General features: G+C 43.1%; 1 protein-coding gene across 2 annotated transcripts in view; it reads right to left on the bottom strand.

Annotated features, from left to right (window-relative positions):
* The window catches only part of INTS9 (integrator complex subunit 9), an 83,612-nt gene that overhangs the window by 51,177 nt on the left and 9,734 nt on the right, over nucleotides 1–22,701 (bottom strand). For both annotated transcript variants that reach the window (XM_062618572.1, XM_062618573.1), the window contains exons 3-8: nucleotides 22,065–22,125; nucleotides 19,565–19,627; nucleotides 15,413–15,552; nucleotides 10,943–11,029; nucleotides 6,235–6,355; nucleotides 4,085–4,219 (exon numbers count right to left, since the gene is read on the bottom strand). In XM_062618572.1, coding sequence (XP_062474556.1) covers nucleotides 4,085–4,219; nucleotides 6,235–6,355; nucleotides 10,943–11,029; nucleotides 15,413–15,552; nucleotides 19,565–19,627; nucleotides 22,065–22,125 — 607 coding nt within the window. The remainder of the gene's footprint in view (nucleotides 1–4,084; nucleotides 4,220–6,234; nucleotides 6,356–10,942; nucleotides 11,030–15,412; nucleotides 15,553–19,564; nucleotides 19,628–22,064; nucleotides 22,126–22,701) is intronic.

Below are 22,701 nucleotides of genomic sequence, written 5' to 3'. Positions count from 1 at the left end.
AGTGAGCGAACGAATTACCTGACTGGGTTTAAACCACGACAGTTTGCCAAGCTGTAAGCCATCCAGCTGGCCTTGGACATTGCTGAACAAGAAAAGTGGACAGTACTTTATCTCTATACTGACTCATAGATGGTGGCAAATGCCCTGTGGGCGTGGTTGCAGCAGTGGAAGCAGAGCAACTGGCAATGCAGAGGTAAACCCATCTGGGCTGCTGCACTGTGGCAAGATATTGCTGCCTGGGTGTAGAACCTGGTGGTGAAGGTACACCAAGTAGATGCCCATGTACCCAAGAGTCGGGCCACTGAGGAACACCAGAACAACCAACAAGTGGATAAAGCTGCTAAGACTGAAGTGGCTCAGATGCACTTAGATTGGCAACATAAGGGTGAATTATTTTTGGCCTGGTGGGCCCATGACACTTCAGGCCATCAGGGCAGAGATGCAACATACAGGCAGGCTTGTAATCGAGGGGTGGACTTAACAATGGACACTATTGCCCAGGTTATTTGCAACTGTGAAACATGTGCTGCAATTAAGCAAGCCAAGCAGTTAAAGCCTCTTTGGTATGGAGGATGATGGCTGAAGTACAAATACGGGGAGGCCTGGCAGACTGACTATATCACACTCCCACCAACCCGCCAAGGTAAGTGCCATGTGCTTACCATGGTGGAAGCAACCACCGGCTGGCTGGAAACATATGCTGTGCCCTGTACCACTGCCTGGAACACTATCCTGGGCCTTGAGAAACAGATTTCGTGGCAACAAGGCACTCCAGAGAGAACTGCGTCAGACAGTGAGACTCATTTCAGGAACAACCTTATAGACATTAGGGCCAAAGAGCATGGCATTGAGTGGGTATATCACATCCCCTACCACACACCAGCCTCTGGGAAAACTGAATGGTACAATGGGCTGTTAAAAACCACACTGAGAGCAATGGGTGATGGGAATTTCAAGCATTGGGATACACATTTACCAAAAGCCACCTGGTTGGTCAACACCAGAGGATCTGCCAACAGGGCTGGCCCAGCCCAGTCAGAACCTTTACATTCTGTAGAAGGGAACAAAGTTCCTGTGGTGCACATAAAGAATTTGCTAGGGAAGACAGTCTGGGTTATTCCTGCTTCAGGTAAAGGCAAACCCACTCTTGGGATTACTTTTGCTCAGGGACCCGGATGTACCTGGTGGGTAACGCAGGAAGACGGGGAAGTCTGATGTGTACCTCAAGGGGATTTGAGACAATGAGCTCAACTGTATGCCTGCTATGTAGCACTTTTATAGCCCACCAATTAGATGCCTTCAGTTCACCAGCAACTGGCCCTGACTTCCCTCCAACCATCATTCCAACAAAGAATGAACCTTGAAGAAACTAGACCAGCTCAGCAGTGACCAGATGAGTTCCGCGGTGTCATCAGCAGGCAATAATCCAACACTGCACACAGCCTGTCCCGCTCTAAAAGACTGTTACAAGAGATGGAGCCTGACATCATGGACCGGATGGACTCAGCAGCTTTATAGGGATCGGTCCATGCACTAAGCAATATATCTGTGTGTGTGTGTGTATGTGTATACATATATATATATGTGAGACAAGAGTGATGGTATATTGAAGAATGTGGGATCTGAGCATGACATGAATGGTATGGAATAAGGGGTGGATATTGTCCTGGGTTCAGCAGTAGCAGTCATTTTTCTCCTTCTTAGTAGCTGGTGCAGTGCTGTGTTTTTGACTTTCAGCCTGGGAACAACGCTGGTAACACCGATGTTTTTAGTTGTTGCTCAGTAATGTTTACTCTGACCAAGGACTTTCTTAGTCTCATGCTCTGCCAGGGAGGAGGGGAAGCCGACAGGAAGCAGAGACTGGACACCTGACCCAAACCAGCCAAAGAGGTATTCCATACCACAGCATGTCATGCCCAGTATATAAACTGAGGGCAGTTACCCAGAAAGGCTAGATCGCTGCTCAGGTTGGGCTGGGTATCAGTCGGCAGATGGTGAGCAGTTGTATTCTCTCACCTTGTTATTTTCATTATCATTATTATCATTGGTGGTAGCAGCAGTGGTTTGTGTTATACCTTAGTTACTGGACTGCTTGTATCTCAACCCATGGGAGTTACATTCTTTTGACTCTCCTCCCCATCCCTCTGGGAGTGGTGGGAGGAAGAGAGGTGGGGAGTGAGCAAGCAGCTGCGTGGTTCTGGGTTGCTGGCTGGGCTTAAACCATGACAGGTAAATTGCAAGCAAAGCACAAATCAGACGTAATTTTAAATATCCAGTAAGCTATTCCTTCAAACTATGCATTAATGTAAAATGATGAAAAGTGCAATGGACTGTATGCTTAATAAGGAAACTCTTTGAGAGTGTGTGGGACAAGCAACACTATCAGCAGAGTGAACAGTCAAGTTTTCACCTCTTGTTAGCCAACAGAGTAGGTCCCTAGGGTTTCAGGCAGGCTCACAATACTTTTCCCTGCACTTTTTAAAGCTGAAACTGCTCTGTCTAACTGCTACTACTTCTGCAGGTTGCAGTAAGTGAGTGCAGATCTGCTGCTCATGGGCTGTAACAAGGCAGTTCATTCACAGACCATTTCCTGCCATGGGGAGACAGTTTCCTTAAAAACAGGGATTTTACCAGAAATTTCCAGAGAAATGTTCACCTTTGCAAAATGATGAAGTTTGGCCAGTCTAACCTGATAAACTGAACCATCATTTCATGTCACAGAATTACAGAATCATGGAATGGCCTGGGTTGGAAGGACCTGAAACACCATCTAGTTCTAACTCCCTGCCATGGGCAGGGACACCTTCCACTAGACCAGGTTGCTCCAAGCCCCGCCCATCATGGCCTTGAATGCTGCCAGGGATGGGGCAGCCACAGCTTCTCTGGGCAACCTGTGCCAGGGCCTCATCACCTTCACAGGGAAGAACTTCTTCCCAAGATCTCATCTAAATCTCCCCTCTGTCAGTTTAAAGCCATTCCCCCTTGCCCTGTCACTACATGCCCTTCAAAAACCTCCTCTCCAGCTTTCTTGTCGGCTCCTTTAGGCACTGGAAGCTGCCCATATGTCTTCCTGGAGCCTTCTCTTCTCCAGAAGTCAGTGTTAGAATGTCAGTGAGGGAAAAATACTCTCAGTTACCAAATTACTTCTTACAGTGCAAAGTTTCTCCTCAGACAAATATTCCATTCATATATTGCCAAACATTGCTGCAGCTCCTTCGCTAGAAGTGACGAAAAAGCATAAGGCCACTATGAGGCCAATGAGAAAAAGGGATTTAAAGTCTCTGATATGCTGCATGCATATGGCTGCATACAGCCATACTATTAAGGATGGTTTATCTATTGCAGTTGTTCAGCTCCTGAGATCAAGCTTTTAAATGAAGGATGCTCAGAAGCAAAGCTCTTTAGGAGATACTCACCCTGGGGGAAATTACTTACTGATCATGAACCTGACACATTTTCTAAATTATTTTTAAATACCTCCTGCTAATATTGCTTTTAACTATTTTGACAACTTCTGAAGCACACAGTACTGCAAACTTCAAGCCATTCTTTGCACTAAGAATTTATGGATCTAGAGAGAATTAATTTACTGGAAATTACATCTACAGCACTATAAAGACTTTGCCCTTAGCAGAGCAGGGTGGAAAAGTTGGCAGCCAGTTAGCTATCATTTCTCCCAAGGAAGGATGTTTCAGAAGTGATATAGAAGCAGTCTGTGAACTGTCTGTAAAGGCTCTTCAGTGAAATATGGATTGTAAAAAAAGGCACTAATGCTCTACTGTTTAACTGTTGAAAATTTCCTATTTTAAGGTGAAGGAGAGTTTCATATCTTGTGAGTAAGTTAACATCAAATCATCCATAGCAAAGAATTTTAGTTATCTTTCCCTAGTAACTATTGATACCTGTCCATTTATCAGCGTAGTATGTCTTCTCAGTGCCTGTTAAGTCTAGTCAGTTGCTACCAGTTATCTCAGTACAGCTTCTATACCACACCTGATTCCAGCTGGAATAAGCCCTGCTATTTTTCATTCTTGAGCAAAGATACTTTCCACTATAGAAGACTAACAAAAGTCAGGGACTATACCTGAGGGTGTGTTGTAAGTAGAGAAGATCCTGAAACATAGGAAACCTTTTCATAGTGCGACTGGATAATCCAATTGGAACTTCCAAGAGCATAGCCTGAGCTGAGAGGGGTGACTTGTACAGCACCAAACAGCTCCTGAAACACACAGAAAGAGACAATAACATGAATGAGCCCTGAGAGATGTCAGAAGAAGTCATTTTATCATCAGTGGTATGAATTTTAAAACTGGTTCTGCTAGTCAAACCCCTTATGAAGCTGGTTTCCTGAGCTTCACGTTTGCTGTTTTTATTTACCCATGTCTAACAGGACACATGTTCTAAGAAAAGCTTTTCCTCAGGTAGTACCTTCATAAAATCTCTCTTCTGTGTGAATTCTACAGCGTATAACTGAGTTCACACTCAACCATAACTCTAAATGAAGGAATCAGCAGGCATCTTGATCCTCTGCCTGCCTTTGCTGTACTGAAGAAGACTGTAGGAGAATCTTTGAAGATGCTATACTCCCTTAGTCAAATTTTACTGATAGCGGCCTGCAGGAGAGAAGGAAGAACACGTAGTTCTGCTCTGATATAAACTCTATCTGGGTTACAGATTTTGCTGTAGAAAACATAAACTTAACCTCAAACTCACTCACTTTCAAATGTTATTTCTTTTTAAATGCTATTTACTAGTGATTTAGAAACAACACCCTGCAAACTCAATCCAAATTTCAGTTTCAGCTCTAAGCATAAGCAACCTGATAGTTGTCTCCTTTCCAGGTGTCATTAGACAGTGGATTGCTTTATCCGTACACAGTAATGCGTTATACTTGTTCTGCGAAATGAAAATAAGCCTCCACATATACCTCATTAATGTGATCTACTTTCTGGTTACTGAATAATAGAACAAGCATATGATTCATGCCATACTAATAATTTTTCTAGTATCTCAATATGTATTTGGATGCCTTGCAAAACAAGGCAGGGTCTCCATCCTTCGGAGTGCTTTAGGGTTCTGCTGATATGGAGACATGGAAAATGGACAGCAAACTATTCCTGATACTGTCACCCAGTTTTGGGTTAACTGGCTGATGAGAATCTGATTACTTTAAGAGCTAGCTTTGGGAAGAGATAAAATACGTCTCTTTTCCCGGTAACTATAAAAGAGTGATTGGCTCAGATGCATCAATCTAAAATTAGGCGAGATGCATCCACACTGTGAGGATAGTAAAAAATGAACAGAAACAGGGATAATAAGGAATCCAAACACCCTCAACCTGTCCAGCTGCTAGACAAAGCTGCAGCTGTTATTTATGTCAGCAGCCATGTTAGTGGTGGCTGGGGATCTTTTTCAGCAGCTCTAATGCAGCAGCACCACACAAACCCAAATCCACCCAATTTAGTACACAGCAGCACTGGTTACTTTTTCAAACTGTCTTACGCATAAATAGCAGTCTCCAAACTTCAGTGGCCCATTGCTTAAGAAAAGGGAGCAGAGAAAAAGCTTTGGGTACACCACTTATTTTAACCCACCTTTTTATTTTTTCAGCCCTGAGCCACAGTCGCAGGTCTCATGGCCCACATGCTGCCTGCAAGCCATAAGGGAACCTACTGAACTGTTTGTTCTGTTCATTCTAGAAACTTCATTGGGTTATAGTCAATAGCCTTACAGACAGCAAATGTTAGCTGGGAACCCTGGGAAAGGGGTTTCTGAAGTTCAGATTGAACCATTAGGTTTTGTTTACAATCCCTAATTTGCAGTATAAAAGAAAGTGGAGGCTAAAGCACTCAAAAGATTCCCAGAAGTGAGATACATGGTAACGCAGAAGGGGATGTGGCTTACAGACAGAGAGGATACATTTGTTTGGTACATCCTCCCAGCTCTCAGTGGGCCAGCCATCAATTCCAAATCTGAAGGTACGCTGCCTTAAAAATTGGTCCTCTTGGGGAAGAGAAGAAACAAATAGATACTCCCTGATTTCACCTAACAAGAACCCTTCCTGGGAGGCAGACTGAAGGACATTCAATATAATCTTATCTTGCTTTCCTAGGCTAGGGCAACCAGATCTTACACAGGATCTAGAGGTAAAACAGAAAAGGAAGGACATTTCCAGAGAAAAGCTGGAAAACAAGTTGTTACTGCTGACCTGCCAACAGCTTTACAGGTACTCACAATTTTCTGAGAATACCCCACGAGCTGGATCTTGCTGAGTGCAGCGTTCACTTCTGGCATGGTGTAGCACTTCCTCCACATAGACACCTCCACTGCATCCTTCAGAGGGACAGGCAGCAATCTGCAAAAATCAACAGGGTGTGAGCATTTTCAGGACTTTCTGATGGACCACCAGTTTCTATACCCATTTACATGCTCCACATCTTCAATTTTTCTCTTCTTTTCATCTTTTTATTTTAAATACACCTGTGCTTCAAAGTGAGGTGCATAACTTTCTGCCTGTTGAGGAGCACAACCAAACTGCTCATTTTTGCCTCACCCCAAAGACTGCTCTCCTCCAGCTCTCTTTGTAGCTGTTCCAACTCAGGTCTTCCATCACAGACATAGCTGTGATGAAGGTGTTACAGCAACTCTTCTGGTATTTTCACATAAGATGCTGGCTGAGCTGAGATGTCAACATGAAATGCACCACCAGAATTGATAGAGATGACTGGGATCTGGAATCAGGGTCTATTCTGCATATCTTAAGTATATGTATATTCCTAAGAATTTGGAAACAAAAGTAAGCCACAATCTCGTGATTAAAGTACAGGTACCAGACCATGAACAAGGGCTGGCTCTGCTCTTATTTCTGTCACCAGTCTCTTAGCAGAGCATATGCCCCTACACCTCAGCTTTCTTGACTTCAACTGCAATACCCCACTTACCTTCCCATGATACTGGCAAGGATATACTAGCTGACACTGCAGAGCTCTTTGAAATCTCCTACACGGAAGTATTTAAGATGTTTTACACCAAAGTAAAATCCATCCATTCTGCTCTTCACAGACATTGCAAGTTAGCTGGGCAGTGTCATCAAGGGAAGAAGTGAACTATAATGTCACAGGCTGTAAGAGCGATAGCTAACTTCTGGGAAATAAATCTTCCTTAGCAACATGAACTGAGGCAGGAAGCAGCACAGCTGCCAAATGCATAAGAAGAATAGGAGATTTTTTTTTTGTATATTAAACCAATGCTAAATCAAAGGCTAATTCAAACCAATTTCCAAAGATTTATGGAAATTGGTCAAGTTTCTTTGATCAATTTGTTTAAAGGAATTTAATTTATTGTTATATCTACTAGGTCAGTGAACTCTTCCATAATTTAAGACACTGAAGAAAGGATTAAGGCCAGCTATTGCCAAAACCAATGCACAGGTCTAGTGCGAGAACTGTAATTCCAGGACATGCAGGCTGAAAGCATACTGCGCTTAAGGAAACAAACAAAGTCTTCAAGATCTTTTTTGGGAAGTCGTAAGCAACAAAAAAGCCAAGCAACATGGATAGTTGTCCACCACTGCACTGAAGCAAATTGCCTGTAAAAGCCTTTAACCTACCATAAGAAGCATTTAGTGTTGGATGCTTTCAGGAGCTTCTCTTCTGGGAAGAGGAGAATATATCTACAGGTAATGGAGAAGAGTGGGGAATTGTCCTTGGTGATTGAAGTAACTTTCTATCTACACGGTATCTATCTCTGTATCTACACGGTAAATATACTCTGATCCCCAACAGAGACCAATGGGACAATTTTCCAGTGGTTGAATTCTTCGTCAGATGGCACACAGAGATAATGAAGACTGCTGATTCCTCAGATGTGGGCCTGCTGGCATTTAAACCTGCCACCCGCCATTTTAAAACTTGTACAGGAAGTTACTAGAGGATATTTTAAGATCTGGAGTCAATCTACTAACACTATGGCAACATCCCATTACGGATCACCTCATAACAAACAGATGTACATGGGCAGATACCAGGACAGCCAGCCCTCGGCCACAAACAGGAAGGTATCACAAAGCAGCATGGTCCTGTGGTTAGTATATAAAATTTATGCTTAAGAAACTCAGAGGCTGGTATTCTTAACTGCGCATCTGCAGACAGACAGTCCCTCCTGTTCAAGGCAAATAACATATAGTGTATAACATAATGTGTTCTTGTTTGAAGGGAGAGGAGGATGGTAGTACCAAATCAGATCAGAATACTGGCCTCTCTTGTCCTCTGTCTCAAGAAATAGCCTATTTCAGACACTTTGATAGAAAGACAGAAGAAACCATCAAATAGGTAGTCGACAAAGCATCTTTCATAGGGCAAATTTCTTTTTTAGCCTCCTGAATCCTAATCTGTGTGAAAGAAATCCTGGCTGAGCATCTATGGAGCTTCCACGAGACTGCTCATTTAAAATAAAAACCAATGGTAATAAAACTGGCTAAGCAATTAGTTCAGACTGGATCTGATAATGAAAAAAATGTAAACCACTATAATGAACTTTTATATTTATACAGTATTTGCATTTAAAATGCTTCAATACTTTATTTAATGAAGATGATAATACTTTGTGTTTTATACTAACTATTCAGAGTAGAACCAGCTGAACTGTAAAGCAGCAATGGTGATTGATCAGCCTGGAAAATTGAAGTTAGACTCAGAAGTAATATGTATTCTGTTCTAGCAGCTGCCAACTATTAAAAAAAATTCATCAAGGATCACATTTTCTTAAATAACGGATGTCAGTCCAACCCTGCATGTGCTATTAGCCAGGTGTTAATTTGTGGATCAGTAGATGTTTGCTCTCATCCTATAATAATCAGTTCCATTTATGCTTGCATGGCACTTGTCACCATGAATCTCAAAACACTTTGCAAACATTAATTAAGTCCCTGTATACCCTCTGTGGTGGATAGGAGCTCCATTTTATAGTAGCATAGGGAGCTGAAGGGGGAAACTCAGAGCACAGGTGGGGTACAGTTGGAAAAAGTTTGGATTCATCCCCTTGTTCCAGCTCACAGAATGCAGTGGTTCATACCAGCCTCAAGGCAGAGTTTTCAATACACAGACTTACATTACTGAAGAGCTGCAGTACTATGTCTGACTATCCCCATGAGCACAGCATTTCATTGCTCTGCCTCTGTCTCATATCTGAGCAATGTGTGCATTTCATGGAAGCTGAGGGACTTGCCATCCAACCGAGGTTCCCAACATACCATACTATAGCAGCAGGACGTGTCAGTGTGGATGTGTGGCAGTGGGATGTGGACAATGTCCTCATAGGTAGAACAGGATGCTGTTCACCCCGGAGTGGTAGGCTCTTATACTATTCTCCTACCTCATCTGGTACTCTGTTACAACAGCTACTCAACAGTACCAAGGAAGCATTACTGATGTTAGAGTACTTCCCAAGCAACATGAGACAGGGAAAAGTATTTTAAATACAGCTCCAACAGAAAGACTTCAGCCTTCTCTAGCAGACAAAGATTAGTTCTCTGTGTTCGCCCCTGGAATAGTCAACAGCACACAAAGTGCTAAACAGCACTTTTTCTAAAATATGACCACCAGTAAAGTGACATTAAATGAGCTCCAAGATATATGATCCTCCTTTAAACCATGCATACTAAACACATGCAGTAGTGTGTTGAGAATAATGGCTCTAATTCTCCCTCTTCACAACACTATGAGCTTCAGGAGTGGTTCTGGGCAGGCTAGCTGACCCAAAATTTAAAAAAACAACAAAATTCTGATCAGAGTATACATCAACCAGCACAAAATCCTGATCAACTTCACTGCCTTTGGTTTTGGTTTATGTGGGTGTTTCATTTGCCTTCTTCAGAAGAGTTACAGCGCTGAGTTAAGACTGCTCCTAAGCTCAGCAGGGCAGTACAATGCATAGCTAAATATATGTTAATTTGGGTTTTTCATTCCTTTGCTTTGTGATACTGGAAAATATCAGGACTACTTTTATAGTGCATGAAATAATTCATTTTTAGTAAAGGTTTAAATCAAGCAATGTTAAGAATTGGGAGTAGAAAACTGGGAGATCAATTAAAAATGCACAAAGCAGCTTTTAAAAATAACTTTCTAATCAACAGTCCCTATCTTTAAAATGTGCTAAAAATGAAACTGTCTCCTTCATAGAACATGTTGTGCACCTAAATCTGTTTTATTTCCAAGGAAAGCATTATCTGCAATTAGTAACCGTATGGATAACTTTCAGATTACATAGGCTTTCAAAGTTCTAGATGTGGAAGACCTCAATTTTGAGCACCTTGTTTTTATGTTTAGATGGAATAACGGACAGAGAGCTTGCAACTAACCTTTTTTATGCAGATTTCCATTTGCTTCTAAGTTTTGAAAAGCCAAAAAATAACCCTCCACACCTCTGCTCTTCATATGTGAAAGACGCTGTAAATCCTGGGAGGAAAGGTAGCACTGCTCTGTTGCTGGCCACCAGTGACCTTCAACAGCTGTAGCTTGACTTTCTTACCATTTCAGCAAACATTAATGTAAATATTGTAAATTAAAATTACTCCAACACAATATAAATAGGTTTAAGTTGCTTGCTAATTTCAACAACTTCTTACAAGTTAATACAAAAATTTGCTGGGTTTGTCTACCATCATGAAGCTAAACTATGTGAGCGGAGATCAGGGAAGACTTTTGTGTTACCAAGTCTTCCTCCAAGGTTCAAACTTGCATGGTTGTTTGAATGACCAATGATGGTTGATGAAAGAAAGAACTGATCCAAGGAGTCATAGATGTAAACCTGTTAGGCTTTTTTTTATCTGCTCAGTGGTAGTAGCAAATCTCAAATGGTGGCAGCTGATTCATTATTACAATGAATTCTAGACTTTGGTCAGTGTTTTGGGACAGTCACCCTTTCCTGGTGGCTTGTTCCTTACCTTTGTACCTCCTTGTTCTTCCACATGGAGGCAGACTGAGCTTTTGGCACACGTTCAATGGAATTCACCAGTTCTTCCATGAGAAGTCTGAAAAGACATCCATCCTAACTAAATTAGTAATTCAGCCTTTCACACAGGAGAGAATTTTGTCCTAAATGTTTCCAAAATACTACAAAAATTGTAACACTATTAGGCAGTTTTAAAGAGGGGTTCTTCCCAGAGGCATCCTACCCCTGTTTCTTCACTGAATGTTTCAAACTCAAGCTAGTTCATTTCTATCTGCTGGTTGCAACAGCAGTGGATCTGGCCCACTGGGTTATGGGTTATTTGGAAAGTGAAAAGACAAGAGGAACTCCCAAATCTCTCTTCTGCTGTGCAAGATGATTTCTTTGTTACTGACTGCTTGTCATATGGAATGAGACAAAATATACAAAGAAAACTCATTAGCCGATGCTTGTTTATCACTTAGAGAAGTCAAGAACATTGTCAGAGTGAACTCTCCCCATCTAAAAATGCACAATACAGCATTCAAGACAAAAAAATGTCAGGCATTAAAAATTGTCATTGCAGATTTCACTGCCCAAAACTGAACAGCATTTGTAATTGCATGGATGTTTCCCCTTGAAGGCAGAAGTCAGATATAACTGCAGAAGAATGGCACTTGGAATTACTTGGGGTGGGGAGAACCACACCAATATATTCTCCAACAAGACAATGCTTGTTACCTTGTTATATCCCAGAGGTCTACTATTAGTTCATATTTATATAATTCCTGTCACCTACAAGGGCCTTCAGTTTCTGTTTGTTTTTAAATAATGGGAGAATTACTCTGCCATGGAAAGTTTGCATAGGACCTTTAACAGAGAAAGATTCCTGCCCTGAAGTGCTAACAGAGAGGTCCAGTTACCATGGCCTAATCTGGTCTCTAATTATTTATCCTGGGTTCAGCAGAAGCAGTCATTTTTCTCCTTAGTAGCTGGTGCAGTGCTGTGTTTTTGACTTTCAGCCTGGGAACAACGCTGATAACACCGATGTTTTTAGTTGCTGCTAAGTAATGTTTACTCTGACCAAGGACTTTCTGAGTCTCATGCTCTGCCAGGGAGGAGGGGAAGCCGAGAGGAAGCAGAGACCGGACACCTGACCCATATTAGCCAAAGAGGTATTCCATACCACAGCACATCATGCCCAGTATATAAACTGGGGACAGCTACTCAAAAGGGTTAGATCACTGCTAGGGTCGGGCTGAGTATCGGTCAGTGGGTGGTGAGCAGTTGTATTCTCTTCCCTTGTTATTTCCCTTATCATTATTATTATTGGTGGTAGCAGCAGTGGTTTGTGTTATACCTTAGTTACTGGACTGTTCTTATCTCAACCCGTGGGAGTTACATTCTTTTGAATGATCCTCAGGACAGTGAGAAGAGCGCGCAGCAAGCTCACTGCCCTGGACTTCAAAAGAGCAGACTTTGGCCTCTTCAGGAACCTGCTTAGGAAGGTTCCATGGGATACAGCCCTAGAGGGCAGAGGGGCCCAAGACTGCTGGTTGATATTCAAGGATCACCTGCTACAAGCTCAGGTGTGTTGCATCCCAACCAGAAGGAAGTGCAGCAGGAGGGCCAAGAGACCTCCTTGGATGGATAAGGAGCTCCTGAGGAAAATTCAAAGGAAAAAAGAGGCTTATAGTAAGTGGAAGCAAGGACAGGTGGCATGGGAAGAGTACAGGGATGTTACCCGGGAAGCTAGGGACCAGGTTAGGAAAGCTAAGGCCCAGTTAGAATTAAACTTGGCTAGAGGTATTGAAGATAACAGGAAGGGATTCTACAAGTACATAGCAAATAAAAAACAGACTAGGGAGAATGTAGGCCCCCTCAGGAAGCTCTCAGAGAACTGGCTACACAGGATTTGGAGAAGGCTGAGGTTCTGAACGACTTCTTTGCCTCGGTCTTCACTGGCAAAGGCTCTGACCAAACTACCCAAGTCTTGGAAGGCAGATGCAGGGACTGTGAGAATGAAGACCTTGTGCCCACTGTAGGAGAGGAACTGGTTCGAGACCATCTTAAAAATCTGAACATGCACAAGTCCGTGGGTCCTGATGAGATCCACCCGTGGGTCCTGAAGGAGCTGGCAAATGAAGTTGCGAAGCCACTGGCCATCGTATTTGAAAAATCATGGCAGTCAGGTGAAGTTCCCGATGACTGGAAAAAGGGAAATACAACCCCCATTTTCTAGAAGGGGAAAATGGATGACCCAGGCAATTACAGACCAGTCAGTCTCACCTCTGTGCCTGGCAAAATCTTGGAGCAGATTCTCCTGGAAGGCATGCTAAGGCACATGAAAACAAGATGCTTGGTGACAGCCAGCATGGCTTCACTAAGGGGAAATCCTGACTGACCAGTCTGGTGGCCTTCTATGATGGGGCTACAGAACTGATGGACAGGGGTAGAGCAGTTGACGTCATCTACCTGGACTCGTGTAAAGCATCTGACACTGTCCCACACGACATCCTTGTCTCTAAATTGGAGAGACATCAATTTGATGGATGGACCACTCGGTGGATAAAGAACTGGCTGGATGGCCGCACGCAAAGAGTTGTGATCAATAGCTCAATGTCCACCTGGAGACCAGTAACGAGTGGCGTCCCTCAGGGATTGGTGTTGGGGCAGGTCTTGTTTAACATCTTCGTCGCTGACATGGACAGTGGGATTGAGTGCGCCCTCAGCAGGTTTGCCGATGACACTAAGCTGTGTGGTTCGGTTGATACGCTGGAGGGAAGGAATGCCATCCAGAGGGACCTTGACATGCTTGTGAGGTGGCCTAATGCCAACCTCATGAAGTTTAACCATGCCAAGTGCAAGGTCCTGCACCTGGGTGGGAGCAATCCCAGGCACAGCTACAGGTTGGGCAGAGAAGAGATTCAGAGCAGCCCTGTGGAGAAGGACTTGGGGGTGTTGGCTGATGAGAAAATGAACATGAGCCAGCTTCAGTGTGCACTCGCAGCCCAGAAAGCCAGCCGTATCCTGGGCTGCATCAAAAGGAGCGTGACCAGCAGGTAGAAGGAGGTGATCCTGCCCCTCTACTCTGCTCTTGTGAGACATCACCTGGAGTATTGTGTGCAGTTCTGGTATGATCAACATAAAAGGGACATGGAACTGTTGGAACAAGTCCAGAAGAGGGCCACGAGGATGATCAGGGGACTGGAGCACCTCCCATATTAAGACAGGCTGAGGAAGTTGGGGCTGTTCAGCCTGGAGAAGAGAAGGCTGTGTGGAGACCTCATAGCAGCCTTCCAGTATCTGAAGGGGGCCTATAGGGATGCTGGAGAGGGACTCTTCATCAGGGACTGTAGTGATAGGACAAGGGGTAACGGGTTAAAACTTAAACAGGGGAAGTTTAGATTGTATATAAGAAGGAAATTCTTTCCTGTTAGGGTGGTGAGGCACTGGAATGGGCTGCCCAGGGAGGTTGTGAATGCTCCATCCCTGGCAGTGTTCAAGGCCAGGTTGGAAGAGGCCTTGGGTGATATGACTTAGCGTAAGGTGTCCCTGCCCACGGTAGGGGGGTTGGAACTAGATGATCTTAAGGCCCTTTCCAACCCTAACTATTCTATGATTCTATGATTCTCCTCCCCATCCCTTCAGGAGCTGGGGGAGGAAGGAGGCGGGGAGTGAGCGAGCAGCTGCATGGTTCTGTGCTGCCGGCTGAGCTTAAACCATGACATTACTGAACGTGGCAGCTGCTCTGCATGAAAGATGCACACAGCACAACTCCAGTGAGACTTCATCGAGGGCCAAAACTGCAGCCTTTGGTACTGATCTATCCAATCAACAGACAACTTGTAAAAAAAAGACTATGAAATTTGATGACCAAGTCTTAAGTTTTTGACTGCATTGTCAGGCCTTATATTTTCTCCTTCAGTCTCATATTTCTGCTTGTTTTCTCTCTTTGGAGCTCCCCTTTGGAGTTCAGAGCTTATGTATCTCAACTGTCATTTGAGATGAAGCCAGCTTAAATTCCCTTCTGTGGTGTGAAGGAAAGTGTGATAATATAAATTTCAAACACTGAAAACCAACAAGGCAATAATCAAAGTCATTTACTGTTGAAAAGACTGGTGATTCCTCTTTTGTTTAAGGGAGCAGAGAGGAGCAGGAGAGATCTTTGATTCATGGTTTTTGAAGGTTTGAAGTTGGCTTTATGGTAATTGCTGCCCAAGGTGTCTCAGTCCACTCAAGATCTACCATCCCACATCTACTGGCTACACAAAGCACCTGCTGTAAATGTTGAAGACAGATGGTTCCAGAGGTTGGAAAACATTGAGTTAACTCATTTGCAGCACTAAGGACTTGGCTGGTGTTCAGCTACTGCCTGAGAGCCTCTTCGGAACATTAGACACCACTCCTCTACCCATATTGTCCTTTACACCTTTTGCTTAGCAGTGATGAAAGAGGAGTAAGAGAATATTAAGGGGCTTTTTACCTGCCAATTTGAACAGTGGGCTCAGTGGCATAAACTGTTCCAGTGAATCCTGTGTATTCTGTGATATAGGGCAATGCCATCATGCAGTGATAGTTTGAGATCAAGATTACATCTACCGTGGAGAGGTCAAGCAGCTCAGTCTGAAAACAGAGGAAAGAGATAAGCAATATGTAACCCTTTCATGCAGCTTAAGCAATGGCAGAAAAACTCCCTGTTCGTTTTTTTCTTTAAACTTTATATTGCACAAATACAACCAGTTTATAATCAGTTTAAAAAAACAGGGAGGGGCATGTGCCAGCTGTGGCAAAGAAATAACATTTCCTTAAAATCCACAATATTTATTTAAAAAGCCCCCTAAAATTATTCCCTTCTAAAATCTAAAATGGAAACCATGTCCTGGGTTTGTCTGTCTTTCATGTAATGAAATGGCTGCTGTTAGAAGAAGCTCTTTTATCAAAGAACTGCTGTGTGCACTTCCTTAGGAATACTGGGTAGACACCAAAACTTCCACAATTAGTGATTTAGCATGGTGTCTTGTATTTTTTTTCTGTGGCACACAGTACTGTACCGCAGGACAGTGAGAGAGATGAATGTACACCGTATGTATTCTTATGCTTAAAATAATTCTCATATTTTCCCAAACTAAATGCTTTGCATCTTTATCATTTATGTTTTCTACAACACGAGATTAAGCTCATTCATAGGATGCAACAAAACAGATGGGTGGGTCCAACTTGTTTTGATGTGACAGCTCAGACAGTAGTTCAGAGAAGGAAAGATTTCAAACATTGCTAGAAGAATTTTAATTAGAAATATTTACTGGTAATGCTATAACACAAATGATGTCAAGTCAGAAATTTACAAGATATATGACCTCTAACTCAGTTATTATAGAGCAGCTAATGGAATTCAACACTCATCAAGCACATATTATCTGATTGCAAGGCTTGGTCCAGCAATTTGAATGAAAAAGGCAAGAAAGTAGGTCACTCAGCTTTTCAGAGGGCTGACATGGTGCTCTGGTGACAAGCTGCTTAACTCATAGCTAAGCATTCATGATTTCAATCCATGATCACAGCTAATATTGGAGGCATGATCTCCAAGCTGAGTGCAAGTAGGTGAAACACCATCCCCAGATTTGTGACAAGGCACCCTTTTATCTTACTAAGCTTGTCAGTCAGAAATACTCTCTATGTGGTATCAGTCTGCTGATGCCTGCTCCTACCAAGGTGGCTCTTCATGCCTTGCTTTTCAGTTGCATCCAGACCATAATCAAATAGCCCAGCAGTGTGCACTCCCAGCCCAGAAAGTCAACCACATCTGGGGCTGCATCACCAGCAGCATGACCAGCAGGCTGAGGGAGGGGATTCTGCCCCTCTACTCTGCTCTCGTGAGACCCCTTTGCAGTCCTGGTCCTGCATCCAGCACTGGGACCACCAGCATAAGGAGGATGTGGAGCTGTTGGAGGGAGTCCAGAGAAGGCCACAAAGATGCTCTCTGAGGGCTGGAGCACCTCTGCTCTGGAGACAGGCTGAGAGAGCTGTGCTTGTTCAGCCTGGAGAAGAGAAGGCTTCAGGGAGACCTTAGAGAAACTTCCAGTGCCTAGAGGGGCTGGCAAAAAAGCTGGAGAGGAACTTTTTGAAGGGCCTGTAAGGACAGGACAAAGGTGAATGGCTTTAAACTGACAGGGGGAGATTTAGATGAATCTTGGGAAGAAGTTCTTCCCTGTGAGGGTGGTGAGGTGCTGGCACAGGTTGCCCAGAGAAGCTGTGGCTGCCGCATCCCTGGCAGCGTTAAAAGGACAGGTTGGACAGGGCTTGGAGCAACCTGGTCTAGTGGAAGGTGTCCCTGCCCATGGCAGGGGGATGGAACTGGATGAGCTTTAAGGTTTCTTCCAATTAAAACCTTTATATGATTCTATGAAGTGGGGAGTCACTCAGCCCTTAGCAAGCCACCAGGAGGATACAGACTACCACTTTACAAGCTTAAGCATCTCACACCTTAGCATGCTAGAAGCACTTACTAAGAGGATGAAAAAGGTATCAAAACCAAAGCAAAGTAAAAGCTTCCCTGGGACTCGTGGCAATCCCACTAAAAGTGCCTATGAACAGAAGAGGATTAAAACATTTCTTGAACGTGAAGTCAGAGAGACCAGGGGGTTGCCAAGCAAAGACAGGGCTGCACCCTGCACTCTGACATGTGGAAGTGTACTCTGCTGCTAAGACAGCCTCTTATCACCTTGTGGCTTCTGGATTACATTCAAAACTTGGCTTTCTTTGGCAGTGGTGTTCCTGGAAGTGATACTGTGATTCTCAAACTAACTGCTTTTGCATACAAGTTTCTTCAAAAGAAGTGGCATGGGAGGAGACAAAGAAAAAGACAGAGGCTCTTTCACACAAGCTCCTTCTTAGACTATTCTGCTAAACACCAGCAACATTTTTTACTCTGCTGATGCATTCCACTGGCCATGACATCTGAACCCTCCCCCAGACAGGGGAGCCTATGAAGCTAGAGATGAGAGCTGTGTACAACTAGCAGATCTGTTTCCAGGGCTTGTGGAGAAGATCTGGCACCTCCTGGGAACTTTGGGAACAAGCATTTGAGAGGCCATTTGTAAAGGCGCTACAACAGTGACATGCAGCTAGTTTGGATTTCCTAGTTGTAAGAGAGTTACATTTGGTGATAACACTGATAGAAGGAAGCAACAACTCCCCATCAGTAATATTTAAAGCTACACATGTGGGTATTTTCCAGCCCAACAAAGTAACCAGAAAGCCTAGCTGAAGCACCCTAAACCCCAGCAGATTACCACGACTGTATAGGGCCGAAGGGAATCCAGAACATAAAGTCTCTCTTTCCCAAGATCTGGGCCGTAATTTCTAGGTATAAAGATGCTTCCTATACTCCTCCCTTGCACAGGACAGTAGTCAGAATGCTCACAAGAACCTCAAATTATTAAGTTTTTGTTGTGTTTTTTTTTTTTGTGGGATTCAATTATATCCATTCCAGTTGGGGAGAACAAGCAATTACACACAGATCTGTTGAAACCACTTGCCAAAACCAGTGCCAGAGCTGCCAACTTGCTTAGAAGAACCAAGACAACAAGAATCAGAAGCAGCAAGAGGTGAGTTGAAAGGAATGAAAAGGCAGAAATGCTATTGCCAGCACCCCAGCAAAGCTGACAACAACCCTCCAGGAGCGTTTTGTACTTCCTGTCAACAAGGTCAGGCAGAAAGGACAAAAAAAAATCACTGCCCAAAAGCAATTGTCTCTTTCAAAGACAGAGAAAACATCCCAACATGAAATGAAAGAATTGATGTTATCACAGTTCGAACACAGCTGAAGAAAGAGGATACTATTCCCAGACTACTCCCCATCATGTACCCCCACCACTCTTTGCACAGCTTTTTACTTCTCCAGCTCCCCTGTATACACCATTAATTGATGAGTCAGGTAGTCACAGTGAATTTAACATTTTAAATAGTCGTTCTTTCCTTCTTTTGTTGTTTCTGTTTTTTTTTTTCGTTTTAACCCAGGTATTCTTGGGAAAAAAAAAAAAACAACCAGCCTGGGAAGCAGCCACTTGCAGTTATGTTAGTGGATATGAAGGTAAAGCCCTTCTCTCAAAGATGCAGTCATGAAAAGCTGAGAAGGAAGCAAAACTTCTTAACCTCAACTTGCTGCCAGCAGAACACATCTGAGTGCAGCGCAGCGGAATCAAACAGTGGCTTAACCACACAGTTGGCTCCCCAGGGGAGCTCCACTAGGCAGGTCATGCATCTGTGGTTAGAGACAAGTAGTTTTCCTTGTCTTCATTCACTGCTCTTATCTAGATCAGCACATGTATCCTGTCATACTCAAGTCCAGCCCAGTCATATTGTCTTTGGAAGGCCCATAAAAAGAGACAGTGAAGTCTTATTCTTCTGTGAGATATTCATCTGCTCAAGTAGACCTTCCAGTTTGCCCCAAACCATTGTTGAAAAGGCCTGTTTCCACCCTTTTTCCAGCGTCATAGATACTAGAGGCACCTTAACAACACAGAGGGTTTAGTAGCATTATTTACCGAGTGCTGATAAATTTAATAATTCAGCAAGTTTCTCCCACGTGATAGAATGGAATCAGATTTTTCAGCATGACTTTGAACAAACTCACCTCTGGTAAACAGAACTCTGGCACGGAGTCTACAAACACATGGCCAGAGCACTCCTTTAGTTCCTGTAAGAAAAGCACACCAACAGAACAGACACAAAATTACAATGTAATGTTACTCCAGTGCAGCAGATTTTGCTCTTTCAAAACCTTTTCTTTATCTCAGGTAATTTCCAGCCCACTCCTACATAACGTTTATCCATTTTCTAGATAAAATTTGCTGTAAGCAGACTTCAAGGGCTCACATTCTCATTTGGAGGAACAGACAGCGCTCTGGAAGGTAAGGAAAGATACCATGGCTCTTTCTGGCTGGTTTTGCCATGGCCATGGAGGAGGTGCTGTCCTGTGAAGCTGCATTTTCTCTGCTCTTCTAACTGCAGATGTATTGGCTGTGAAATGTGTAACAATGCAAACCAACTGTGTCAACCAGAAGCAAAGTACGAACTGAAAAGTGGGTCATGAAGACCACTCTTCTCGGAACTGCTGCTCTTGTAAAGGTGTGCACAGCACCTTTACACTGCCCTGCATGTCTTACAATTTTGGAATTTAGCTTTGGTTCCCAATAACATCAAACCTTCTCCGTCTTATTAGGAGCAGAATACGATTTTTAGCCCCTGTGTCAGAACATTTGATGAAACATCTTCAGTGGATCTAAGCTCCACGTGGCACTTTTTGTTAGACTTATCTCTACTGGATCTTTAGTCCTCTATTTTCTTCCTTCTTTTTCAAGGCTGACATCAGAAATCTTTGTCACATGAAAAGTCACATTCTTCAGGATAACGTATGGAACAAAACCATTGCCAGCTTTAGTCCTAACATACCTCACAGGCTACCTATCACCTGCTCTGCCTTCTCTTGTGGATGCTTCTCTTGCTTGTCCCAAAGCGAGTGGTCTCAGCCAGCTTCAGACTGACAGAATTAAAGATTGAATCCAATTCTTAATAATTACAGTGCACCTGCCAACTAATAACGAATGAGCAATTACATCTAGTGGCAGAAGTCTCCTAACCTCATCTCAAGGGTGTTCAAAATGATTAAAACTAGATCGCAGCAAATTTCAATGCCTCTCCAGGACTTAAGTTTTATAACTGTCATCCAGAGAGTGCTGTAACAGGAATGTCCACCCAACACGATAAAACACCCCCCTTTGACTCCTTCTCTTGCCTTTTTCCAGCATGGGTCAAAGAATTTACTATTCCAAGCAGTTACAATGGTCAAGGTGAAGGTAAGAGATGCTGCCTTTAAATTTTTAACACAGTTTCCACTGATGCTGAGTGAGTTTGAAGATTTCTCCTGAGCACACACTGCAGCAGCACCACAGAAATGTAAATACATCACATACAGAAATATACTGACGGCCTACCCGTTTGCTGGACAGAAGGGAGCCCAAAGCTCTGAGACCAAGGCTGGGGTTCAGGAGAAACAAATTCCAGGGAATTCAAGCTGAGCAATTCCATTCCTTCTCTGAGCCTCTGTAGCTGTGTGACTGCCACTTAGCATGTGCTCTGAACAGAGCTGTTACTATTTTACTAACAGAAATGCTGCCTGTACAGTTTCTTTTGTCTCCAATGAGAAGAAAAATCAGGTCTTTAATCTATGATCTTCCCCTTGTCTGTAAAAATCAGATCAATCCATTTTGTCCACCTCAAAGTCCCTACAAAAGCAACTATTATTACTGTTTTCCTTTAATGTTCACATAGTCAGAGAACGGTCTATTAAAACTGTATTTTTTCTACTGATACCTATTGCTGCACACATTTGAAATGTATCTGCCTATTTTACCAACATCTGACATATTCTTGTGTTCATTGTTCCCCTGTGGCAGATCAAGCTGGACACTGCAGTGCTTAGTTTTGGTTGAAGCCCCAGCTAAATTCTGCCTACAAAACTAATGTAATGAAAAGAGGGGAAAAGGAAAAAAATCTGTGTCTCTCACGTAGCTGGGTAAGTCCTGTGTCTTAGAATTAGGGGGCTGGAAATAATATCCTCCCTGCTATCTCCAGCAGCAGAACACGTGTTGATTTCAGAGGCCAAAGACATGCCTTTCCTCTGTAGGAGACCTCCCATGAGGGGAAAACCATTCACTTTCTCACAGTTCTCCTGCCTAAAAAAGGGTATGATCCAACCTCATTTATAAGCATGCTATGAAGCTTTAGTGTCAGAAAAGTGAGACTGTTGAATAAAAGGCACTCTAAGAAGGCAAAGCACTATTATTTATGGAGCTCCATGAAATAAGAAAATATTCATACTGATGATTTCTGAATTTTAAGAGGATTTTTTAATAAAGCTAGGCTACCTCTGAAGACTGAAAGCCTCCATGTTGCTATTAGCATTAGCATTTTGTTTCAAAATGTTCTGCTCTACAAGGACATCGTGGCTGATAAAGGTACACATAGAAACCTTTGCGATGAGTCAGCATGGAAGTATTGTTCATGCAGTGCAAGCTCCTAACCTGTCAGGGATCTTTTTGTATGCAAGAAAATTCTAACCATCACTACAGTACCTTGTCCAGAAATGTGCTTCCATCTTTCAAAACCCAACCAGGAAGTTTGGACAGCCTGGGGCTGCAGAAAGAGAGAAAAAGCATTATTGCAATATTAATTATACCATTATCAGTCGCTAAGCATAGACCTTCTATTTGGTGCTATACAGGAAAAGAACACCATTTCTGTCTCAGGGAACTAACAATCTCAATAAAACAGCTTCACTGTGTTTAAATGTTCACTAAAATGACTTTTACAAATCATGATTATGACACAAGTAAAAAGAGTAAAAAGAAGACGCATGCAGGGAGTTTGATTTTGGTAATTTACAGTGAGAGTTTCAAAAAGGCTCAGCACTGCTTACACTGCCCTGTGGTGAAACTGGGCACAGAAACAGAAGTTAGGGCAGCAACAAACCCTATGCCTGAAACAATACAAAACCACCTTAAAATTGCTCTGGGACAAATATTCCCATTAGCAAAGGCAGGGAAAGACAGAAGCTCTGGACTAAGTCATTTAGAGACACAAAGATTGTGATTTTATATCCACATAAACCATGGCTTCATGCTGAAGTCTCACCAGCTGTACAGTGCATTTACCTGTGCTGGAAAGACAAAGGGGGAAGGAGGTTTTGCTGTCAACTGCATGTTTTAAGCT

Source organism: Pezoporus occidentalis, unplaced genomic scaffold, assembly GCF_034315485.1.
Source record: "Pezoporus occidentalis ecotype Australia unplaced genomic scaffold, CSIRO_AGI_Poc_V1 ctg201, whole genome shotgun sequence".
Classification (NCBI taxonomy): domain Eukaryota; kingdom Metazoa; phylum Chordata; class Aves; order Psittaciformes; family Psittacidae; genus Pezoporus; species Pezoporus occidentalis.
The sequence above is the reverse complement of the archived record's forward strand: the minus strand, read 5'-3'. Positions and strand labels throughout refer to the sequence as shown.